We start from the raw sequence: 25,880 nt of genomic DNA, 5'->3' as shown, positions 1-25,880 counted from the left end.
GAAGCATGACAGGCACTTGTAAATGCTTCTGATTTATTTTGAATCAGTTTTGTCACAGTGCAAATTCATTCACATTTAAGACATAGGAGCCTAATCAGTGCAAACAAGGCACACAGGATTAAACTGTGCAAAAGGTCCCTTGATATGGAGATTCCTCACATTTAGAAAACACATCTGAAAAAGTATTATAGCACATCTTCCAGGTCCCACTGTTACAAGCCTGTTTGCAAAAGTTGCCATGAATATTGTAAGTATGTATGTAAGATATGTTTATACATGAGAGCTAAAGTTTTAAAATGTCCAGACTTCAAATATGAGGCACAAAATTGCAGTAAATACTGGACACAGGACAGAGTGTCCATTCACGACAGACTTTCACTTGAAGTGCTGCAGAAATTAAATTATGAGCATGAACATGTCAGTGACAACACAGCAAACAAGAAGATAAATACTTGTCTCTGTACGTTAAATATGTAGTTAGAGCCAGCAGATGGTTAGCTGAGCATAAAACCATAAAGTGTGATTTTTACAATTCAGTTTTTTGCAGTAATTAAACAACTGAACTTTATGTATTAATAGAAACGGGTCATTTTTGTACTAACTAGCTGCTGGTGGTACCATGTACTTATCGAGCTCTCAGCAACAAATCAAAGAGTGTGCCAGTGTTCTAACAAACCGTTGGTTGTATATTGTTTAAGAAAAAAATCTGCACAACATTTTGTGTTTCGGTCATTGGTAAAATGTTCCTGAACATTCAGTGCAGTTTATACGTAGAAAAACATCCCACCATAGATGAGGACAGGTTTATTTTTGAAGTAGGGGTGGACGATAAACAGCCTAGCTGGATCCAACGGAGCAATTTTCAAATTAGCGTTTTGGTTGTTTTTTAACACATTCCAAATAAAATTTATTTAACCTTATGAACTCCAACCAAATTTTAGCCTTCATTTTTTTTTGCTCCTGTCATTACATTTTTTTCCTCACTGTGGACAAAGTTTTCATTGCAATATAAAGTGATGCATCTCCATAGAACCAACACAACCATGACTTGAAGTAAAAAAGAACTCTACATCTAGCTGTGTCTTTTGTAATGTCTAAAATGTCTTCTATCCAGTATGACAGTTATGTTGCGACAAATCATTTTTGTAGAGATGAATTTCTTTGATTATCCACTTTACAAACATTGAAACAAAATGGAAAATGTACATTTTCCCATGTGCCTATCTTGAAAATTTGTTTTTATAACTGCCTTTTTTGTTGTGTGTAAATACAGTCAGCAGTTCACCTGAAAACTCAAAAAAATACTTTTTTTTTTTTTAAAAGACTAATTTTTTGGTAATGTGACTATTGGTAACAGCTGAGATTCTGGTTAGTGTAAACTATTTATTTCTGGTGAGGTATTTTTTAAATAACATGAATTTTTGGCGATTTAAAAAAAATAAAACATGTAGAATAATTAGATTTTGTTTAAATATCACAATTTTAAGCTTAGATTTGGTTAATTTTGCTGATAGAACATCACAGATGAGTAGTTCAAGGTCCATCGGAAAAATGAAAATCCATCATTCCTTTTGATTCAGTTTCTGGCTCTGAGAAGTGTCATTAATTTGGCAATATTTTTTTTTAAAGGCAGCATTCTTTACAAACCCGCTTGCAGGTCTTGGGGTTCAGAGAAGACATTATACTGAAGTTTTGTTAGACTTTCTGTTATTGTGAATTTTGACACCGCAGTTTTAATTTTTTCTGGAACAGTATATCAGTTTCAAACCTCGGTATTGGTGTCCTTGATTACTTGCAGTCTGTAGTGACTCTGAAACATTCATATCAGTCAACCCCAACTTAAAAGAAACTATACTAAACTCTTCAAAGGATTAAATAAATGAGCACAACTCAGAAAAAACAGCAACAGTGTAAAAGGGAAAGTTCAGGTGACATGAATAAAAATGTGGCTGAGCGACAAAATCTGAAGTATTAAAACAACAAATCACAGTTTTACTGTGTTACGTTATTGAACCTGGCTGAGAAACAGTCTGGCACGCAAACCCTATTAAAACTGTCATTTATCACGTTTACAACTATGGCTCCGTATTTGCTGCAAAAACATCTAAATATCATCAAAAGATCAAATTTCCCCAAAATCCGTTCTACACAACACCAGGGCCCTGGCACTGAATGCAGCTAAATAGAAGTCAGCCATGTCTTGTGTCATTAGTTACATCATTTTTTTCCTTCTGAAACATGGCATCATACTTGTGATAGAAGTTCATACAAACAGACCCCGTTCATCCATCTTGACCCAACCCTGTACATACTTGTGATACTACCTGAGGATCTGATAGACAGAGATAGTAGATACCTTTTGAGAGTTCTGCTCTTGATAGCAAAGAAAATGATCACAATCAGTTGGCTGAAACCACATCCCCCCAACATAATACAATGGACAGACAGAGTAAAAAAGTTTTTTATGATGGAAAAAATTACAGCAAGACTACAACTGAAACTAGGAAAATTTGAGAGAAGATGGAAACCGATTATACAAGCGATGCCAGAGCTCTAAATACCTCCCCCTTTTTTTTGCTCTCAGTGCACTTATTTTATTTATATAAGTAGCTTTATGGTTGCGTACATACCCGTGCCAGTGAATATTAGAAGTCAGAATTGAAGACTTATTGGTATCTATGTAAAATATGTAATCTTGACTGGTGTATGGCTTGTACGGAAAGGAGATATATGTATTTATGACTGAAGGTAACAAGATATGGACTGAGTAGTTTGTAAATTGTGGTGGTGTGATTTTTGTACATCTTCATCTGTTTTACCTATGTGGAATAAATAAAAAGTTCAAAAAAAAAAAAAAACAGACCCCGTCCTCTACTCTCAGTACAGTATGGTCTTTGGTAATTGGCAGCCTCGTCATCGATCTCTTTCCTCATTAGTCGATGTTGCGGCAGCTGTCGCCCACACAAGACTGCAGCTTTATGAGCCGCTGGTTCATGGCCTGCAGAATAGTAGGATCCACCTTCTTCACAATGTTCTCCAGCTGGTGCGGGTCCGATGTCAAGTTATACACCTCTACAAACGACTGTGGAGACAGAACCAGAGAGATGCTTCAAAACTGCTTCCACAAAAATCATTCAAATATGGGAGTTATGAAAAACCAAAACAGTCCTGCTATACCTCGCTGTCAGCAAACTCGCAGTACTGCAGGTTGTTTTTGCTGTCGAGAGTCCTGACGCAGGCATATGTGTTGTTGTAGGCATCTTCACACACACAATCTGGGAAACATTGCTGAGGGAAATGAAAGTGTTAGTTTTGCAAAATGTTACATTAACGTGTCCTGTGTGAACAAATGTAAACTTTTACAAAAAACAGGAACCATGCTGTTTGTTGTCATTGTTTCAGTGGGTGACACTGTAGGCTGTAACCTGGCATCCATTACGTTAGCCTACAATATGTAACAGAACAATACACTCATGTGCATTACCACTTCAATGCCAAATGATTCATTATTGTATAACCTGTCAATACTTTTTATTTACTCTGCTGAGGAGCGGTGGAGATATGTGACAGTCATACGTTTGTCCGACTGACTGTCTGTTCGCAACATTACTCAAAAACAGACCAACAGATTTGGATGAAATTTTCAGGAAAGGTCAGAAATGACACAAGGACCAAGTAATTAGATTCTGGCAGTGATGCAGCTTATAGTCTGTATCCATGGATTTGTTAAAGATTTCTGTATCATTGCGAGATAGCGGCACAGCATCACTGTAACTATGACAGCAAGTGAACACTACATCAGCTGCCTGCTAACGATCACATGATTGTGATCCTACTACAAATCAACCGCTACAGACTTATCCATTGAAAATGATACAAGGAACAACTGATTAAATTGTGGGGGTGTTCCCGAGTCCCATCAATTCCCACCGCCCACTACATATTTAGGTCACGTGATTCGGTATCCATACATGACGTACACATGCATAACACACACCTGTGCTCAGCGCGAGGTCATTTTATTTGTGGGTACATCTATATTAAATGGCCACATTCTATGGTGCTGTGATTTCTGCCTCAAATATTTTCAAGATTTCATCCATCAGACATGATACAACGACTGAGCAGTCTTAGTGGAGTACTGCGTTCTCTGAGGGCTTTTCTTGTCATTTATAAGTTGAACAGAGGGTATTTGCTCTGCTGTCAAATTAAAAACTAACAGTTTAGATTTACTATATTAAAAACAATTTAAAAAAGTGGTGTAAAGTAAAACAAACCTACCCGATTGATCAATTTTCCCTTTTAGAAATAACTTTTATTATCAAACATTAATACACTAACACGCTTTTTGTCATGGCTACTCACAGACAGCCCGGGGCCGAGTTTAGGACAAGCTGGGTCTGTGGTTGGATGTCCCTCTCCAGTGTATTCAACCAGGAAAAACGGTCGTGCCGTTCCATTACGCAGTGACGGAGCCTGAGCAAAAAACCTGATTTAGAATTCAGTTTAAAAAAAAAAAAAAAAAAAAAAAAGCAGCACAAGAAAACATTATGGTTGATGTATAGAAGCTGCTGACCATCTGAGCAAGGAAAGACTGTCCATCTACGTTTACAGTCGACAGGTTCACACCAGATATGTCTAGTATGGTGGGAGCCAGGTCGATGTTCAGGACCGGAGCCTAGAGGGGTCAGGAACCATGAAGAAATGATGAATAACAGGCTCAAGCCAAAGATGTTTGTGTTTGTGTGTGTATGTGTGTGTTAGTGGAGGTTTGTTCTGACCTGCAACGTCTGGTTCGGTTTGATACCAGGACCTCTGACCATGAGCGGGATCCTGATGTCAAATTCATACAGCTGCCTTTTATCGATGGGTAACGAGAACTGACCTGGAACAGTGAAGAAGATGTTCACAGCAGAGTTACAATTGATGGAGGAAGTGATGCAAAACAACAACAAATAAAACACGATCATTAAAAATGTAAAAATAAATAAATAAAAAGGAAGGCAATAAAATAAATGGCCACAGTGGTACGGTTAGGGTTAGAGTTAGTTTGTAACAACTACAAAACAAGAAAAAGACCCAGAAAAAGGCAGTTTGTTGCAGCTGACCTGTGTGGTAGCCATTGTCTGATGTGTAGAAGATGTAGGTGTTGTCCAGCTCCTTCATACTGTCCAGTTTCTTCACCAACATCTCCACCATGTCATCCACAGACAGCAGAGTCTGCCACCTGCCACATATCATCATTCATTTAATATGATATTTCTTATTATTACTTCCATCAAACAGTAGATACCACAAGCAATGGGAATCGAGTAAAGGTTCAATTAAATGATCGTATTCTACAAAGGAGGAGTATTTAGCCATTGTACCTTTTCCTGTAGGCATCATCTAGGAAGTTGATCGAGCTGTTGGGCATGGGGTTGACGGGCTGACGCAGCAGCCAGTGTTTGTCCTGGAAAATACACAAATAGAGATTCATTGAAAATACAATTAAAAAACAAGCATTACATTCACTACTGTTCAAAAGTTTGGGGTCATTTGGAAATGTCCTTATTGTTTCAACAAGAAAAGCATTTTTTTCAATGAAGATAACATTAAATTAATTAGAAATACAGTCTAGACATTGCTAACGTGGTAAATGACTATTCTAGCCCAAATGGCTGATTTTTAATGGAATATCTACATAAGGCAGAGGTGTCAAACATGCAGCCTGCAGGCCAAATGCGGCCAGCCAGAGGGTCCAATCTGGTCTGTTGGATAACTTGCGAAGTGTAAAAATACAGAGAAGACATTAACTGTAAAATGTAAATTTGTAAAACTGTACATTTAAAATAATTTCTTGATCTTGACAAGTTGCTTTGATCATAAAGTAAAATACTATATTGTTCAGTTCCAGATACCTGAGACTGATTGTTTTGTGCCTTTGAAGACACACTGTGATCTTTAAGTTGTAATGTGTAAATGATAAATTGAGGCAAAATACTGTTGAAATTGCACTTATTTTTCTTAAATTTCAGGTTGTCCACAATGTTTTGTAAAAAGACAGTTCATTAAATGTGAACATTTTCAGAAATTTACTTTTTTGCACAAAAACAAATTTATTTATAGGTTATTATGTTAGATTTCACTACTCCGGTCCACTTGAGATCAAATTGGACTGTATGTGGCCTCTGAACTAAAATGAGTTTGACACCCCTGGCATATAGGGGTACAGGGAGCCATTTCCAGCAACCATCACTCCTGTGTTCTAATGCTACATTGTGTTAGCTAACGGTGTTGAAAGGCTAATTGATGATTAGAAAACCCGTGTGCAATTATGTTAGCACATGAATAAAAGTGTGAGTTTTCATGGAAAACATGAAATTGTCTGGGTGACCCCAAACTTTTGAACTGTAGTGTATGGTTTACCTTCCCCAGCTTGTTAAAGCTGCCGTCTCGAGGAGCCTGAACGTCGCTGAACATCTTCTGGTACTGAGGTGCTGCCATCCAGGGTGAGTGAGGAGCCGGAGGAGACAGCATCAGGAAGAACGGATGCTGAGGACTTCTGTCATCCAGAAAGCGAAGGGACCGATTCACCTGGATGAGGCAGGACAAGACTTCATAAGATGCAGCTGCAAGATGTACACTACCAGTCAAAAGTCTGGACACATTTTCTCACTCATTTGTATGAGAAAGTGTGTCCAAACTTTTGACTATTAGTATACATTTGTTCAAAAGCACAGATCAGGTTGTAAAAACTTCGTGTTTATCTGAACCAGCATCACATATCAAGAAACAAACACTGATGATGTGTAAAGGACTGTAGGATCAGGGAGAGCCGTGCATCTGCTGCTGCAGAGTCAGTATCACCCAGCATGTAAGATGCTGCTAAATACATGCTATTAGTGTCCTGCACTGTCAAATGCTGTGTTAAATCAGACTTTTCAATTAACTCAAACAATGGTAATTTTTTTGTCTCAACTCACTAAATGACTGGTTTTGTTTTGATTTCTGAGCTAAATTTTCTTCCTTTTTTCACTTTGCCTATGAGTTTTTTCATGGCTTATTTTTGTTCTTGCAGTTTCGGGTCAAGATTTATTCTTATAATACTCTTTTATTCCTAAGCTATGGGTTACAGATAGATTCCTGGCTGAGGCCCGATATTAAACTCTGCTGCTCACTGCAGCGACAACTGAAAAAAAACATTATGAAGCCATTTTTCTGTACAAACGAGGCATTAAACAACTGTTAAAGGCACGTTTTAATCTTTTTTAAACCTTAAATCTATTGAATGGACTGCAATGAAATGAAGCAGTGACTCTTCCTCTAACACCCCCATAAGATTAATGCTTGTGCTTCAGTATAAACTGTATTGTAAATTTGTAAATAATTTTTTTGCTTGATGTTATTCAGGTATCCCAAATATTTTAACAATTTGAAATACTGAGTTTCTGATTTTTACCTATAAGCTATAATCATCAAAATGAAAACAAAAAAAGTCTTTGCATACAACAAAGACTGTACTAGTATCATGTTTACCTTTCGTGCCACCAGCAGGTAAAAGTTTCCAATAATTTCTTTACTTTTAAAATAAGAAACGGTTTTATCCTTTATTGAATTATCTCAAAAACTATTAGATTTCTGAAAATATATAATAAATATCCATGGTCCCCAGAGGATATATAGCTCTATTGGGCATTTCTGCTGCTCGCACATTTTTCCTGACTGCAGGTTTATTTTTCACTGCACCTCTGTGAAAAAATGGCAATCGTGGATAGAAGGAGAGAGAACTTAAGAATGTCATAAATGACAAAAAAAACAATGAACAAAAGTTCAATTTCTTTGACTACTTATTTTGCAAAAAAAAATTAAATAACATGGAATCAACATTTCCAACCTTTTTCCGAAGAGCCTACAGGTGATAACAATAGAGGGGAGAAAATGGTGGCTTAGCTACTACATTTCTCATTTGTTTCATACTAGCCTCCTCTCTGTTCTGCAAAAGTCAATCGGCAGTGTATCTGCAAAGTGCCTGATTTTTTGTTAGATGACTATTAGTCACAGCTGACTGAGTCATAGCTTCTCAGTTGCGCAAAGGAGTGAAAAAAAAATTATTTAAATTTTTCTACAAAATCTAGTTCGAGGAAACAAACTTTTAATGGCAGGTTTTAAAAGTAGAGATGTAGAATAAAGTGATTTTGATGAAATAGCTTTAAGCTTGGATGGCCTTCATTGACTGTGGGAAAAGTTGAAAATCTGATGATCCTTCTTGTTTTTACAGCTTCTGACTTTGATAAATCCTGTCTATTGAGCCATAACTTTAAAGGCAATGTGCCTCTAAATCCGAATCTGAATTCACAGCTTTTAAAGTCTCATTAAGACTGCTTGCTGCACGTCTTTGTTGGTGATAAAAGTACTAATATCACTGCACTTTTGTGACACCCAGCAAAGCAGGTGACTTGGGAAAGTTCAGTTGTGTATTTAAAGCAGAATAGGTCAACAATTAGTTCAACACACAGACTCATCTGTCACAGTAAAACACGCAGCACCAGCATGAAACACTAAATAAAAACAAAGAAACCAAATGCTCTGAAGAGTCCGACTGAAACCATGTTACACTTGTGCTAGCTTGTTTCTTGCATCGACCATCTTCTGCAGGTGATGATTAACCTCCACACTGCTGACTCACAGACTAACTAGACATTTTACATTTCTATGACAGCAGCTGATTCAGACAGTTTGCAGGTGAACAGTCTTATTTCTTCCCATAAAGTCTTATATAAACATCCCTCCGCGTGATGCATAAAGCATGAAATACTGCTGATGGCAGACTCAGTGCGAGCATCTGACAGTGTGATCATGACTTACTATGAGGTCTGTGAGGTAGTCCTTCTCATAACTGTCACCATGCTTCTCCGCTTTCCCGTTGACTGACAGTGTGTAATTGTAGTATTGTGAGTTTCCCACCTGCAAACAAAACAGCAAAGAGTGTGACCGCAGAGACATTTGAAATAACTGGTATTTGTGTGTGAATTTACATGAGACTCACCAGTGCATGCCATTGGTCCCAGCCAGGTGGAACATGGGCGACGTCTCCGACCTCTTTCTTACCATACTGAGGGCAGAACAGACAATTAGTTTGGTTGGGAACAGGAGAAAATGTGCAACAAAAATCAGCAGTTCCACCAGGCTGTATTTAGCCACTAATATGCTAACATGTGACAATGTTAACATGTTAACAGGTGGGGAACCTGCTATATATATGGCCCCACTAAGAACTGTCCTGTCCCCTTTCCTCTTCATATTATATATGTCTGACTTTCGGTATAACTCAGACAGCTGCTTTCTTCAGAAATGTTCTGATATCTCCACAGCTGTCAGCTGTATCAGATGAGGACATGAGGCGGAATGCAGGGACATGATCATGGACTTTACTGACTGGTGCAACCTCAACCACCTTCTACTGAACACCTCTAAAACCAAGGAAATGATGATTGACTTGAAGAAGTCCATACCAGGACCAGTCACCTTTCTTGGCACGGAGGTGGAGATTGTTTCCAGCTTCAGGTACCTGGGAATGCAGCTGGACTGGTCCGGACACACGGAGGTAGTGTACAAGAAGGGCCAAAGCAGACTTTACTTCCTGCAAAGGTTTAAGTCTTTTAACATCAGCAGGCTTCTTCTACGTACATTTTACCAGACTGTGGTGGCCAGTGCTTTATTGTTTAGGATTGTGTGTTGGGGGAGGGGGCTCGCTCCAGGGACAGAAACCGGCTGAATAAGCTGATTAAAAAGGCGAGCTCCACAACTGGGCTGGAGCTGGAATCAGTCCAACAGGTGGCTGGGGTGAGAATGCTCAGGAAACTGAACTCTATTATGAACAAAGCTTCTCACCCACTACACAGTCTGGAGATGTTTAGGAAGAGCACCTTCAGCCAGAGACTCATCCCTCCTCAGTGCAGGTCTAGCAGGAAGTCTTTCCTACCAGCTGCAATCAGGCTTTTCAGTTCACATTAATATTTTAACTTACTGCTATAATAAAGTAATTTCCTGTAAAGGATCAATAAAGCATTATTCTATTCTATTCTATTCTATTCTATTCTATTCTATTCTATTCTATTCTATTCTATTCTATTCTATTATGTTCTATTATTATTATATTCAACATTTAGCAGGCTGAATGTTTACCACAATCATATGTTAGGGTGTTAGCATTCTAATTTTTTCTAATCAGCTGGCAAATTTGAATAAACAGACTTTCGAGCAGGAAAAATTTTATGTGTTCATCTTTGCCTTGTTTTTAAAATCTTACACAATTCTGTTTTGTTTTGTTTTGTTTTGTATGGAAAGATTTTAACTAATCACTGTATCATATTGACAGATGAGTGGACACACATAATATTTGTTGTGATATCTCACTTTATTCTAATTTTCAGTTGTCTTTTTAACGTACTGAACTCCAAAACCCCTCAGTGGGTTTGAAAAGCATGTTTTCAACGGAAAAAATACATTAAAAAATACTAAATATTTAATAGATTTTTAATGTTCCTTGGTCCTTGAACATACCATGTACGAAGTACAGTTGTCATTAAAATGAACCAAATCCAAGGTTAACATTGTAATATTTCATCAAAATGACTTTATTCTTTAGTCTGATTTAAAGCTGTGCCAAAAAAAAAACATCTGCATGATTTTTTTTAAAAATCTGCGGAAGTCATGACTGGGTTTTCAAGTAATCTGCAGACTGAGAGGAAAATAAAACCTACTGGATCAATAAAATAAATGCAGCATGAGTCAAAAACAGTTTACAGAGGAGCAAGTTGCTGGAAGATACATTCAGCATGGTGAAACATCTTTCTTGCGTTAATGTGCTAAATAGCTGTAAAAAAAAAAAATTATAGCAGTTGTAAAAATATAAATAGAAAAATATGTACAATATGTAGAGCTTCTATTTTCCCCAGTGTTGGTAATACCTGTGGGCACTATGAAAAATTAAGGACATGTTGATTCCATTTTTTTCAAATATTGACTAAAGATTGAAGAAATACAACCTTTTTCATTTCATGCTTTATCTCATTTTAACTGTGCCAAACTGCACTGCATTTCTGAGTTCTCTCTACTTCGAGCCATTGTTTGTGCTGTTTCCACACAGCAGAAAATGTCCAGAACCTGATCAGGGTTCTGAGAGTAAGATTTCATATTATACGAAGCTTATAGTTACAATCTAAATTTTTTTGGACTGAAAATCTGCAGGTTTGAATTAACCAAGAGTCCTATATTATTGAGACACATCTGGCATTTTGGAGAAAAAAATCAAACAAATGGAAAATCTGCGATGTACGTTGTATGATCACTGCAATGAACAGGGCTGTCGGCCAATGAGGCAGCTATGTGTCCATGACATCATGCCAACACGTGGGCATTGCTACTTGATTTAGTAAAAGTAATTTACGATGTTTACAAGTAAACAAAATTTACAACAGTCATGACAAGAAAAGCACTCCTCAGAGAGCGCAGTACTCCGTCAAGGCTGCTTAGTCATTTTCCGACAGATAAGTCCCGACAAATCCACAGCGGTCAATTTAGAGTAGCATCGCAATCATGTGATAGTCAGCAGGCAGCTGATGTAGTGTTCACTTGTAATCATAGCTACAGTGACGCCGTGCCGCTATCTCACAATGGTACAGAAATCTTTAACAAATCGTGGATCCAGACTACAAGCTGCATCACTGCCAAAACTGAGTCACTTGTTCCTTGTGTCATTTCTGACCTTCCCTGAAAATCTATTTCATCCAAAGACAAACGTACGCCGATCATCACATGATGATTAATGATAAACATGCAGTAATAACACTGCATGTTTATCATTAAATGTATTATTTGACTTGAATTCTGAACACACTTTAAAACAAAACACTGTTGTCCCTCAAACCCAGAGCGTACACTGCTGAATAATAAGCATGCAGCTTATAACATCGAAAGGAGTTCACACCTGGTTAAGATACTTTCCAGCAAAGAACGTCTGGTATTTCTGCTTGCTGAGGTAGATGGGGAAGGCCTCAGCCTCGGGGCCTTTCTGCCACAGAGCGCTGGAGCAGTTCCCGGTCAGAGAGTTGTTCCTCACCTCGTGGTTGTGAGGGTAGCGACCTGTCAGGATGCTGCTTCTGCTGGGGCAGCACAGCGGCGTGACTGTGAACTTAACAGGAGGAAGAAGCGAGAAGAGGAAGACGAGAGCAGGGGAACAGAATGGGGACAGGAGATGATGAAAGGCAAGCGTGACAGCAGAGAGGAGGACATGCAACTCATTCAGTGTGTAGCTATGCGCAATTTTAGGTGCGTGCAGTGCTGGAAGAACTTTTTACTGAAGTAAAAGCAGTAACACAACAAAAGAAAAACACTCCTCTTGCAGGAACAACATATGACTTGCACAAGCAGCATTTATACAACTAGTAGCATACAATTTACAATTAGGGTCAGATCCCTCCATTGACTCATTTAGTATTCACCCCCAGGTGTGGCTGGGTTGTCCAGGGAAATTTTAGAGGACACCCTGATCCACTCTTCAAAAAACTGCAACTTGGGAGAAGATTTGTTTTAAAGGAAGACAAAGACCGGAAGCATTACAGCCAGAACTACACAGAAATGGTTTAAAGACAACAAGGTGAATGTTCTGGACTGGCCGAGTCAGAGCCCAGATCTTAATCCAGTTGTGAGTATGTGGCTGAACTTAAAAAGGGCTCTTCATTCATGATTCCAGTGGAACTTGACAGAGTTTGAGCAGTTTTGCAAACAAGAATGGGGTATATTTGCAGTGTCCAGATGTGCAGGGCTGATTGAGACCTTTCCACACAGACTCAACGCTGTAATTGTGCCTGTAAAGGTGCATCTACTGAACACTGACTTGAAGGGGGTGATTTCTTGTGCACCAACTTATTGTATATTTTATATTTTTAATTACTTTGTAGAAATCTGCTTTTTTTGTAAAGTCTTCTCAAAAAGGACAAATTAATCTGCCAATGATTCTATGCTGCAAAGCAATAATAAGGAAAAAACTCCAAGAAGAGTAAATAGTTTTGATACGCGCTTCAATATACTATAGGCCTGATGATGATGATGATGATGATTAATTTAGGAGGACTACAGAAGAGCCCTTGTTCTTATACACAGATTTAAATGAATGTGTTAGACTTTTCTTAAATATTTTCCATCCAGTCAATGACTGAATCTCAGTGACAGCGGGCTAAGCAGGTCACCAAAGATGCTCCTTTCCAGCCATACTCCTGTAATAATTCTGGGTCTACATGGGATTGCCTCTCAACAGCCTGGATAACCTCCAAAAGAAGGCACCCAGGAGGTGTCCTAATCAAATGTTGAACCACCTCAACTGGCTACTTTCGAAAGAGCAGTGACTCTGTGACAATCCAGATATCTGAGCACTCCAAGGCAGAGCTGAAGAGGAAATTTAACTTCTGAGTGACTTTGCAAATTCAACAGATATTTATGACACATCTGAAGGAGAAAGTTGCTGTTTTGGCCCAACTACAGATGTGATAAATGTAGTGGAGGATAAAGTATAATAGTTCCCTATTAACTGTAGTAGAGTGGAAATAGAAAGTAGCCTAAAATAGCGATAACTTTCCATTGGGTAAAAATACTCACAGCGTTCACAAATGTTGCTCCTGCAGCTCCTATCAAAGCTTTCGTTTTCTTTATCGGCATCTGCAGAAAAGAAACAGACAGACGTGTGAAGTGACTCGTGTCCCAACATGCAAACGAGCTGTGAAGTCAACAACAATACACGCAATCACTGTGTTTGAATAATAACAGACACTAAAGAGCAGAGGGTCCAGGCATTATGACACGGTTGGCCGATGATGTACTCTCTTATATACGATAGTTTACAGGGTTTCTAAAGATTTTGACTGTTGTTTAAACGAAAGAAACAATCTGAAGTTGCAATGTTGTGATCTAGAAAATTGTGATGGACATATACTTCATGTTTTTTGACATTTTATAGACTGTAATCACTAGATCCAACCCTAGTCAGGTTTATATATAATCAAAATGCGCAAAATGACAAGTTTGGGTTAGTTTTCTTGAGCACAAGTTGATACCCAACTATTTGCAATATACTAATATACTAATTTATATATATACATATATATGTACATATATACATATATATACATATATACACACATATACACACACACACACACACACACACACACACACACACACACACACATATATATATATTAGGGCTGGGACTTTAACGCGTTAATTTCGATTAATTGATTACAGCAAAAATAATGCGTTAAAAATAATAACGCAATTAATTGCACCCTCCTCAGTTCCCTCATTTCTGGCACACTGGTAACTCTGATGAACACTCCAGCCCAGTAGGTGGCGTTAATGAACCTAAAGTCTATTTGTAGCCATGAAGAAGAAGGAGCACAGGAAGCACTGAGTGAAGTCAGGCACCGGTGAACAGTGAAGGAAGATGAGATTGAGCTTGTTGAGCAGAAAGTTTCCTTTTAAAAATCTTCCTGATGGCAGCTTGGATAAAAGCCTGGTTGTGTGCAAATTGTGCAACAAAGAGTTTTGTGATCACTGCAGCATTTCAAGCCGACGGTATCACCTCAATGTAAAACACGTTGCTGTTAGCACCAGAGCTAACGTTAGCTACGAGTCATGCTAACGGCTAACGGTGTACCCATCCCATAATAGACCACTTTTCTAGACAGTGCTTGAGTTTACAAAAAGTCTTAAGATGTTGAATAAAATCGCTATAATTGTACTTAGATTTGCAATAATCTGTGAATGTAGCAGACAGATGAAAAATGCAGATAAATAGAAATGAAACATTTTTGTGGTTTAAGTTTTTACTCTGTCGAGGCTCTGCCTCCTTGGAGGAGGAATAACCTAAACAACAAAAATATCTATTTTAATAACTTAATTATAAAATTTTTGTTTATAAAAAAATTACATAAATAAAAATTGATATTCCTATAAAGAGTGCCATCAAAATTCCACCATTTATCAGACCCAGAAAGATGAAAACGAATGAATCTCTGGATTTTCAACTTTCTGAAGCTCCTTGAACTACTTATGCTGATTTTATGTGCCATACAGTGGAAAAAACAACTAAATTCAGGCTTTAAGTCATCAAAATCACTTTTTTCTATATGTCCCATTTTCCTTTTTTTTTTTAAACATAAATTTTAAATTATAAACATGTATATGTCTATTCATTGATTCAACTGTCAACCACAATTTTATTTGAATTGCAAAACTTCACTTATTGTGTCAAATATTGCTATTTAACAAAACTGCAATTATTGCGATTAATTAATTACAAAGCCTGTAATTAATTAGATTACATTTTTTAATCGCGTCCCACCACTAATATATATATATATATATATATATATATATATATATATATATATATATATATTTGTAATTTTTGCTTGAGAACAATAAATCAGTATCAAAATAGTTGCTAAAACAACAAAAGCAGCTAAAACAAAGAAATTTTGGCATTTTTGGTTGATAAATTATTCAAATATTGCAATTATTATTAGAATTATGTAATATTATGTGCTGCTTTTTTAAATTAAATTCACTTCACTAGTCCATGTTCATCACTTTTGTCCAAATGGAAATATCTCAACAGCTCTTTGATGGACTGTTCATATACGTGTTCTATCATGCAATCATGGAAGTCACATCGCTTGTGATGGAGACGGTTGGTGGTTAATTTGAATTAGCACCACCAGCTGTTTATCTTGATGAACCAACTCCTCCACAACCAAAGTGTAGGGATCATAGGCATTCATTTACCCTTTCTTTCATTGATTTGTTGAAAATGTGGTCAATATTTGTGTGAGTTTTGAATGAAAACTTAGCTACCTATGGTTCCTAAATGCCACTAAGTTCTTATTAATGAGATCGAGTGACATAATTTCATAGTTATTGGCTATTAATTACTCCACCAAGGAATGCGGCGGAGTTATTTGACGATCGGCGTTGGTTTGTCTGTCCGTCTGTCTGTCTGTTTGCAACATTACTCAAAAACAGACTAGTGGATTTGGATGAAATTTTCAGGGAAGGTCAGAAATGACACAAGGACCACCTGAATAGATTTAGGCAGTGATGTGGCTTATTGTCTGGATCCACGGATTTGTTCAAGATTTCTGTATCATTGTGAGATAGTGGCATGGCGTCACTGTAACTATGACAACAAGTAAACGCTACGTCAGCTGCCTGCTGACAATCACATGATTGGGATCCTAATACCAATCTACTGCTGCAGACTTATCAGGACTTATCTGTTGGAAATGATACAACGGAGCAGCCTTGGCAGAGTACTGCACTCGTGAGCGCTTTTCTTGTTAGAAAATGTTTGCATTCTAACATGCTAAATCAACACAAACAACATGGTAAACATTATACTCAATAATCATCAACATGCTAGTGTTAGCATGTTAGTGTTCCCATTTAGCTCTTTTTTTCCATCTAGTACCATCATCAGGTCAAAACTTTACAAAAGTACTGAGATGGTTGTATTTCGCAAAACTAACAGCGTTCCCACCAGCCTCAGCTCTACTTTATGTTTAATATTATATTTAATACTGACTAGCAAATGGTAGCATGCTTAAACACCAAACAGTGAATACTGTCATGAGAATACCGTTTATTATTATCATGTTAACATTTTAGTTCGGAATGTTTTAATCATAAAATATTAAACCACTGAGTAACAGAAAACCAAAACAATCATTTAAATGTTTTATCTGCAGTATTACTTAAGTTATTTATTTAAACAAGCATCTGTTTTACTTCTACTCATTATGAGTATGCTAGCATGCCAATGTGAGCAGTTAGCCTTAAGAGTAGTCTTTCAGAGGTGCTACTGAGGCTACAGACTTGTTTTCTGCATTTTATATCATTTTTTTTCTATTTAATGCATTTTATGTACTTTATATCTATTTATAATTACAGCTGAATGTATTTTACAAACATTATATAAATGAATGTTTCTATTCAATGAATTTACTGTACTTTATGCATATTTATATGTTCTATCTAGTGGATCTTATGTACTTCAGGAGGGAAATTATCTTGCACAGTCGAACTTGTCAATTATATTTCTGTATTTTATGGATAACAAAGTGTTAAAAACAATATTATTTTTACTTATTAACCTTTATTTAACCAGGAGAAATCCCAGTGAGATTAAGAACCTCTTTTTCAAGGGAGTCCTGGCCAAGATAGGCAGCAGCAAATACAAAACACAGTTACAAAACTACACAGTTAAAACACAAGACACTAGCAATAAACAAATAAAAACATTACATTTACAAGCAAAGTTACATTGACTCTAAACTCAGCCCTCGTGGCTATAAACACTTTTATAAAGGGATGTTGTAAAAAGCAGGAGCTTTAAAGTTGAATTTAAAAGTGCATTACAAGCGCCATAAACTCCCCAGCAGACTTAGGATCGATACAGTTGATCAATCACGTGCACCCCGGCTGGTCACTCACCATCCCCCCCAGCTGAACGTCCTGGTCGTCGGCCAGCACGACGATGATGTTGCTGGGCTTGGAGCTTTCCACACACCTGACGCAGCAGGTGAGCAGCAACAGCGGGAGGACAGTGAAGGCAGCGGCCAGTGCTCTCCGCCGGCCGCTCGGTGCTCCAGCTCTGCTCCTCAGACCTGCCATCGCAACACCGCCACAGCGTCGGGGCCTGCTGCTACACAACCACCGACGCCGCAGTTGAAAGGAACGCCGGTTTCGATCCCTGCTCAGGGCGAAGACACGCGCTGCTCACACCGGGAAGGACCGGACTCACACCGCGGAGCAAAGTTTGAGGAAGTACAGCCAAGAGTTGAGGGTCATATGATCAGACTGAGTGGGAGGAGAGACAACCGAGAACAGATTGTACAACACAACAACAAGCACACAACCGACACACAACAATAATATAACAAGTGACCCACAATATTTAGGTTACTAATTACCTAGATCAACTTATACTGAAAACAAATATACCCATTATTAATACTTTGGTCCTTTTCAACTGCTTGTTAATTTAAGAATATTATATTATATTATATTATATTATATTATATTATATTATATTATATTATATTATATTATATTATATTATATTATATTATATTAGCCATTATCCATCCATTATCTATACACCGCTTAAAACTCACTAGGGTCGCAGGGGGGGCTGGAGCCTATCCCAGCTGACTCAGGCGAAGGCAGGGGACACCCTAGACAGGTCGCCAGTCTGTCGCAGGGCTACATATATAGACAAACAAACACTCACACATTCACACCTACGGGCAATTTAGAGTAATCAATTAACCTCAGCATATTTTTGGACTGTGGGAGGAAGCCGGAGTACCCGGAGAAAACCCACGCATGCACAGGGAGAACATGCAAACTCCATGCAGAAAGATCCCGGGAGAGCCGGGACGCGATTTTCTTCTCGCTGCAAGGCGAAAGTGCTAACCACTACGCCACTGTGCAGCCCATATTATATTATATTATATTATATTATATTATATTATATTATATTATATTATATTATATTATATTATATTATATTATATTGAATTGGATTCCCTTTTCTTCATGTAATATAATATAATATAATATAATATAATATAATATAATATAATATAATATAATATAATATAATATAATATAATATAATATAATATAATATAATGTGACAACCCTCCACCTGGACACCAGGTGTCCCTGTCTATTCTTTTGCAGAGGTGAGGGAGGGTCTGATTGAGCCACACCTGTGATCCAGATGCTCAACTGCATAAAACCTCCCTCACTTCCATTCCAGCTCTCTCTGACAGGAGCTGCTTTTCTCCAGGAGCACCAGCAGCATGGTTTTTGGTTTTCTGTTTGGAGTCTAGGGCTGCACAGTGGCTCGGTGGTTAGCACTTTCACTTGGCAGCTGGAAGATCCCCAGTTCATGTCCTGGCCTTCCTGGGATCTTTCTGCATGGAGTTTGCATGTTCTCCCTGTGCATGCGTGGGTTTTCTCCTCCAATTTCCTCTCACAGTCCAAAAATATACTGAAGTTACTTGATGATTCTAAATTGTCCGTAGGTGTGAATGTGAGTGTGATTGTCTATATGTAGCCCTGTGATAGACTGGTGATCTGTCCAGGGTGTCCCCTGCCTTCGCCCTAAGTCTGTTCCCCCACGACCGTAATGATTCAGAGGTGTATAGATCATGCATGGATGGATAATATACCACTGAGTGATAAAACTTATGCAGATATTGAAAGATCTTAGTCTCCTGAGAAAAATAGACAGCTTTGACCTCTCTTGTACAGTCTCAATGTTTTTGGTCCAGTCCAGTTTATTATCTATGTGGACACCAAGGTACTTGTAATCCTCAACATCGTCCAGCTCTGTTCCCTTGATGATGACTGGATTCTAAGAGGTCCTGTTCCGCCTGAAATTTGCCACCAACTCCTTAGTTTTTGTGATGTTGATCTGTACGTGGGTGATGTCACACCACACCACAAAGCTATCCACCACACTCCTCTACTCAGCCTTCTGCCCCCTGCTGATACAGCCAACTATGACAGAGTCATTTCAAAACTTCTGCACATGGCAGGACTATGAACAGTATCTGAAGTCAGAGGTGTGGAGAGTGAACAGGAAGTGAGACAGGACAGTCCCCTGAAGTGTACATGTGATGCTTACTATTGTGTCTGACACACTGCTCTGCAGCCTCACAAACTGTGAGCAACCTGTGATGTAGTGGTTGATCCAATCCACTAGTAGTGCATTCATCAGCATCTCCAGCAGCTTATCCCTGAGCAGGGAAGATCCTGGGTGTTAAAAGCACTGAAGAGTCAAAGAATACGACTCTCACAGTGCTGCCTGCTTCTTCCAGGTGAGTATAAACCTTCAGCAGTGAAAGTAGGTGGCGTCTTTCACTTCAGTGTGAGGCTGGTACGTAAACTGCAAGGAGTCCAGAGATATGACTGGACCCCCATCATTAGGAAATTGAAGGAATTTGGCACGTGTAAATCTGTCCATAACAGGCAATCCCCAAACTGAGTGATCATGCAAGAAAGTCATTAGTGAGTGATGCCACCGAGACACCTAAGGCTCTTCTGAAGGCTTTATGGGACAATGGCAAAGAGAAAGCTACTGTTCAAAGAAGCTCATATTAAATCAAGACTTGAGTCCACCAGAAGGCATTGTGGGAAATTTATTGTCAACTGAGAGAAGGTTCTTTCAGTGAGCCCAAAATTTAGCTTTTTTGGCCATCAGACTAGGTGACATGTTTGGTGAACCCCAAACATTTTACATCATTACAACACACTATCCCTTCCATGAACCATGGTGATGGCATGTTATGAGGATGCTTCTCAGCAACAGGCCCTACATGACTTATGAAGGTAGTGAGTAAAATGAATTTAGAGGAGAATACCTGATTCAGTGTGCAAAAGAACTGTGATTTTAGGGATTTTTTTTCCCCAGCAAGACAGTCACTGGAAGCATACAAGCAATGAATAGTTTGAAGAATGGTTTGTTTTCCTCTTGCTTCCCTTCCTCCTTTATAGTTCTTCCCTTTTTCAGTGGCGTGCACAGACATTCTAGGGCAGGGGTCACTAACTGGCGGACCGCGGTCCGGATCCGGACCCAGACGCCGTCTTATACGGACCGGACCTGTAATCACTAAATTGTAACGGGATTTTAAATTTGACCGGTCACCTTCACCACTCTCACCCCTCTGAGCACTCCTCAAAGGGGTGAGAGTAAAAAAAATAAATAAAAAAACAAAAAAAACCATACCATTTCTGCACGTGTGGATTACATTACATCCTTGAAGAATGTCGCATTTCAGGGTTTTCAGGTCTTGAATATTTCTCAAAATGAGCTGAATTGAAATTATTTTTAAGTGATTCAGCTTGTAAGTGATCAAATGATCAATCTGAGGGGACTTTTTCACATTTTATTCCTTTTATAAAGCTCAAGAGATCTCAGACTTTTTTAAACTACTTTTAATACTGTGTTTAGTGTAGCGGCTGTATTTTATGTTGTTGTTTCCTTCTAAAAGACATTTTCTTGCGTTCATCCTCTGACTTAAGCTTTTCAGTAACCTTTACACAGAGTACTTTGTGAAGCTCTACTTTTTTGATGGTATAGTTATGTGAAGGATTCTTCTAAATACAGGTGTCTTTATACTACGATCACGGAGACACATTCACTGAACTCAGATGATCTTAATTTCACTAATTGTGTGACTTTTAGCACCAACTGGCTGCACCTGAGTTGAATTTGTCACTTTGAAGGGGTGAATGCTTATGCAATCACTTATTTTATGTCTAATTAATTTACATTATTCTGTAGAAATCCATTTTCATATTGACATGAAAGAGTCTTTTTTTTGTCAATTCTTCTCAGAAAAGTTCAAAAGCATGTCATGCATTTGTAGTGACCACACAAGCCATGGGAAAAAGTCAGTAAAAACAGCTGCAACAGTAATCAGGGGGTACAGAATGAACCATAGTACCACTAATCATGGCTGCTGTGGTTGTCCTCCTAAAATGACTCCACAGGTAACAAACTACTTTCAACAAAATACTACTACTGATAATAATAATATGTTAAAGCAGCCAGTGGTTCTACACACCGCACAAGGTGCCCTTTTTTTTCCACTGAGCACCTGCCCCCCCAAAAATGTCTGTGTACACCACTGATTCCACCCAAGGCAACTGACTTGGTTCTGTGTGATGTTTTGCATGATACTGTTGCTAGGATACAGATTCAATATCCTGAGGCACTTGTAATAATATCAGGAGATTTCAATCATGTCAGCCTCTCCTCTCACCTGACTGGATTTACACAGTTTGTTAACTGCCCTACCAGAGAAAATAAAGCCCTAGACCTGCTGTATGCCAGTGTCAAAGAAGCTTACAGAGCTACTACCTTACCACCCTGGGCAGGTCCGATCATAACTTGGTTTATCTGCAGACCTGTTACAAACCTTGTGTGCTGAGACAGCCTGCAACTAAGTCAAAATCAGAAGATGGATGCCTCAGGCTAGTGAAGCTCTAAGGGACTGCTTTGAATCAACAGACTGGAATGTGCTGCTGGAAACAGATGAGAACAGTATGAACATTGACAAACAGGTTGATTGTTTTACTGAGTACATCAACTTCTGCAGAGACACAGTCATACCTGCAAAGACTGTTCGCTGTTTCCCCAATAATAAACCCTGGATCACAAGCGACATAAAGACAATCCTCAACCAGAAAAAAAAAGCTTTTAGAGACGGTGACAAAGAACGGCTCAAAGAAGTGCAACATGAGTTGAAGAGAAGACTGAAGATGGCAAAGCTGGAATACAAAAAGAAGATAGAGAGGAACTTTCAACACAGCAACATCCGTGATGTGTGGAGAGGAATCAGTACCATCTCTGAACATAACAATAAAAAGAAAAGGGAGCCAATAGTGGGTGATGTGGAAAGAGCTGATGAACTCAACCTGTTCTTCACCAGATTTGACACTGGACACACCTACTTCTACTGCTGCTCCTCCTTCTTCTCCTCCTCAACACGTGGAAATCCCCACTATAGCTCCTTCTTCTCTTCTTCCTACACATGTCTCCACAGCTGTAGCCACTTCTCTTCTAGCACCTGTATCCTTCTCTGTTACAGAGACAGGGGTGATGTTGGAGCTTGGGAGACTTTGCTCTGGGAAGACAGTTGGCCCAGATGGTGTGTGTCCAAGGCTGCTTAAAGACTGTGCTGCACAACTGTGTCAACCTCTCCACAGGATCTTCAACCTGAGTCTACAGCTGGGGCGGGTGCCTGCTCTATGTGTGGCGAAATTCGAGGAATGTTTGCAGCCAATTAGACCAATTATGGTCCCAACAACGCCACCTGGGACTTGCACCCAGGAAATCCTAGCTCAGGTGTGTTTCACTGTCACTAAACCAATTAAGGCTCAACAAGTTCCATTAACACAGGGGGGCGAGACGTGTTCCAATTTAACGATGTTTATTAACAAATTATGAGGAAGGAAATAATTTCACACACCAGTTAACATATACTAACTAAAAGAAAGAATGGGCAACAAGGAATAAAAACCCGGGCTGGGGCTTACCCTGCGGCAGGATAACCAGAAGGGGAGAGGAATCCTCAAATGAATCACCCATGACACAGCAAATAGTTCACACACACACACAAAACCAAAAGAAAGGGGGGGACCGTGAAGAAGACACCACCACCAGGGATTAACTGCCGCAGTAAGCCACAGCACCTGTAAACACAAGACAAAGACAAAGATTAATAAAATGTGCCCAAACTAACCATAACTGGTGTGGACAAAAGAAAACAAAACCAAAGAACAATAAATGATGAATTAAATCAATACATGAGGCTGAATAAACTCACAAAGAAAACAAAAAAAGACAATTAAACCAACTAATGCAACAAAGCAAACCAAAATACCAAAAGTAAATACCTAAATTAATTTCTAAATAACAAAGAAAAACAAAACACCATCAACTGAAGTAGCCCTTACAGCTATACCGGTTCTGGCACAGCAACGACACAACCAGCCTCTGCACGGAGCGGACGCAGACGGCACTCAGCCGTGCTGGGCTGAGAAGCCCACTCCAAGCCGCAGCAAACAAACAAAATCAAAAAAAAAAACACCAACAGTTCACCAGACGAATATTAAAGAAAACCAAAACAGCAGCTCGGCTTGAAGTGATAGTGGCAGTCAGATTCTGCCGGGCTGTTAACTGAGAAGAAAAATAACCCCGAGTTAATAAACTCATTACATAAAATCAGGATAGTGGCTGGGGGAACCAACCCATCACGTACCTGGCAACTGGAGGGTGTGAGCCACAAGAATACGGCTCACACACACGCACACACACCCAGAGCGAGCCTGTGATCCTATGCCCAGCAGGGCTCCAGCAGATCCCCGTTTCACCCCGGGGAATTCACCCCAGCACTCGGCCACGCTGGAAGGAGTGGAAATATGGTGATCACTAGATGTAATCACACACCAAAAATTAAAAAAAGGCGGCAGAACACTTACATATTCGGACAGCGCGCCTTGACGGCAATCACAACAGCTGGATACACCAAAGAACGGCTGCGTCCACCAACGCCGTCATGCCAAACCACAGCAAGCAGGGAGCAGAGGACAGAAAGCTCCACCGCTGCACACCTGAATATAAAGGGCACATAGTACCGCCCAGCAATTACGGTGCCCGCACCGCTGGCATGGCGCCCAACAGCGGCCAGGAGGGAGACAACCTCCCGTCACATCTACCCCCCACCTTTGCATCGTCGGCCCGACGATGTACATACAGACACTAACACCATGGCCTAAAAATAGCCATCTGGACATTGGACACGGGATCTGGAACTCTACCAGCAGATCGGGGGAGGTGATGGATGTTTGAATGGTGGCCAGCTGTAGGGAGAACGATTCTACTTAATGCCTGCTGACTGGTACTCGGCTGATCAGTTGGAGACAGTGGGGGAGCTGGCAGCCCTGATACTTGAGGGGTTACCAAGATGGATGGGGCTTGCCCCATGGCTTCAACAGGAGCACCGGTAGGATACGAGGCACCTGGAACGACTGTGGGTGGTGGATGGGAGGTCTCAGAGACCAAGATCCACAGGTCACCATCACAAGAAGACTCACCATCAGATGCTACCTGGGCAGGTGGGGAGGGCACCCTCGGTGGGGGAGCAGCGACATCGGGGTGAACTACGGCCTTCAGCATGTCCCGATGCACATTTCGAACCTTGTGCAGATCGTTCACCGGGGCCACAGTGTAAACCGCCCCCCCACTGGCAGGGGCTCTCCCCACCTGGTGAACAACAGAACTCCAGAGGTCCTGGATTTTCTGGCGACCTCTGTGACTGTGATCTCTCAAGTACACCAGCTGACCCACCAGCAAAGGTGTCTCCCAGACCTGCTGATCATGTCGCTCCTTCCGTCTGTCAGCAGCCGCCAACAACCGCTCGCGGGCACCCTCAAAAGCAACTCTCAGTCTGGCCTGATGTTCGACCACCCAGTCCTGTACCCAACCCAGTACTGGATCCTAAACTCTGCCCAGAAGAAAATCAACCGGAAGCTGAGGTTCCTGCCCAAACATCAAATAGAACGGGGACTCTCCTGTGCCCTGATGGGGAGTCGTGTTATAACAAAACAACACCTGGGGCAAACAGGAAGCCCAGTCCCGCTTCTGTGATGCTAGGAGAGTACGAAGGAGGTTGTGTAGAGTTCGATTGAACCGCTCACATTGCCCGTTACCGGCAGGATGGTACGGAGTAGTACGGGACTTTGCAACCCCGTACAAAAGGCAGAGCTGGTTAATCAACGAACTCTCAAAGCTCCTTCCTTGGTCCGAATGAAGATGGCTCAGAATGCCAAACTTATAGAACCACTCGGAGATCAATGCCTGGGCCATGGTGGAGGCCCATTGATCCCATGTAGGGACAGCTACGGTGAACTTGCTGAACACATCAGTCATGACCAGGACATTTTCGTACCCATTCCAGGAAGGCTCCAACAGTGTGAAATCGATGGCCAAGATCTCATTGGGTCGGGAGGCGAGCAAGTGGCCCATGAAACTATGCGGCCTGTGTCCAAAATCCTTAGTGATTTGGCAACGCTCACACTCCAACACCCACTGTTTTATGTCCGAAGACATGTTTGGCCAGTAGCAGCGCTGTCGGACCAACTCGGTGGTCCGTTCAATGCCCTGGTGACCATGTTCTTGGTGGAGATGATTTAAGGTCTCCTGCTTAAGAACTGCAGGCAAAACGAGCTGGAGACACTCCTCTGCACCATCTGAGCAGAAAACC

General features: G+C 40.0%; 1 protein-coding gene across 1 annotated transcript; it reads right to left on the bottom strand.

Moving 5' to 3' along the window:
* Positions 1–11: 11 nt before the first annotated feature.
* On the bottom strand, positions 12–17,852 carry gnsb (glucosamine (N-acetyl)-6-sulfatase (Sanfilippo disease IIID), b). Its single transcript, XM_023286075.3, has 13 exons — positions 17,530–17,852; positions 13,639–13,698; positions 11,972–12,175; positions 9,029–9,094; positions 8,848–8,946; positions 6,409–6,576; positions 5,370–5,452; positions 5,109–5,227; positions 4,782–4,885; positions 4,577–4,678; positions 4,366–4,476; positions 3,178–3,288; positions 12–3,082 (listed from the first exon to the last, which is right to left on the bottom strand). Exons 1-13 carry the CDS (start codon positions 17,707–17,709, stop codon positions 2,933–2,935), a joined length of 1,557 nt encoding a protein of 518 aa, XP_023141843.1. The 5' UTR covers positions 17,710–17,852; the 3' UTR covers positions 12–2,932.
* Between the last annotated feature and the right edge of the window lie 8,028 nt (positions 17,853–25,880).

This window comes from Amphiprion ocellaris, chromosome 17 (genome assembly GCF_022539595.1).
Source record: "Amphiprion ocellaris isolate individual 3 ecotype Okinawa chromosome 17, ASM2253959v1, whole genome shotgun sequence".
In the NCBI taxonomy this organism is placed as follows: Eukaryota; Metazoa; Chordata; class Actinopteri; family Pomacentridae; genus Amphiprion; species Amphiprion ocellaris.
This window is presented reverse-complemented; position numbering and strand designations above follow the sequence as displayed.

Excerpts from the sequence above, each read along its gene's own strand:
- gnsb (XM_023286075.3), bottom strand. The coding sequence starts at position 17,709 with ATGGCAGGTCTGAGGAGCAGAGCTGGAGCACCGAGCGGCCGGCGGAGA. Across the intron at positions 4,886-5,108 it reads AGACAATGGCTACCACACAG|GTCAGTTCTCGTTACCCATC; the intron begins GTCAGCTGCAAC and ends TCACTGTTCCAG. Across the intron at positions 3,289-4,365 it reads AACTCGGCCCCGGGCTGTCT|CAATGTTTCCCAGATTGTGT; the intron begins GTGAGTAGCCAT and ends CATTTCCCTCAG.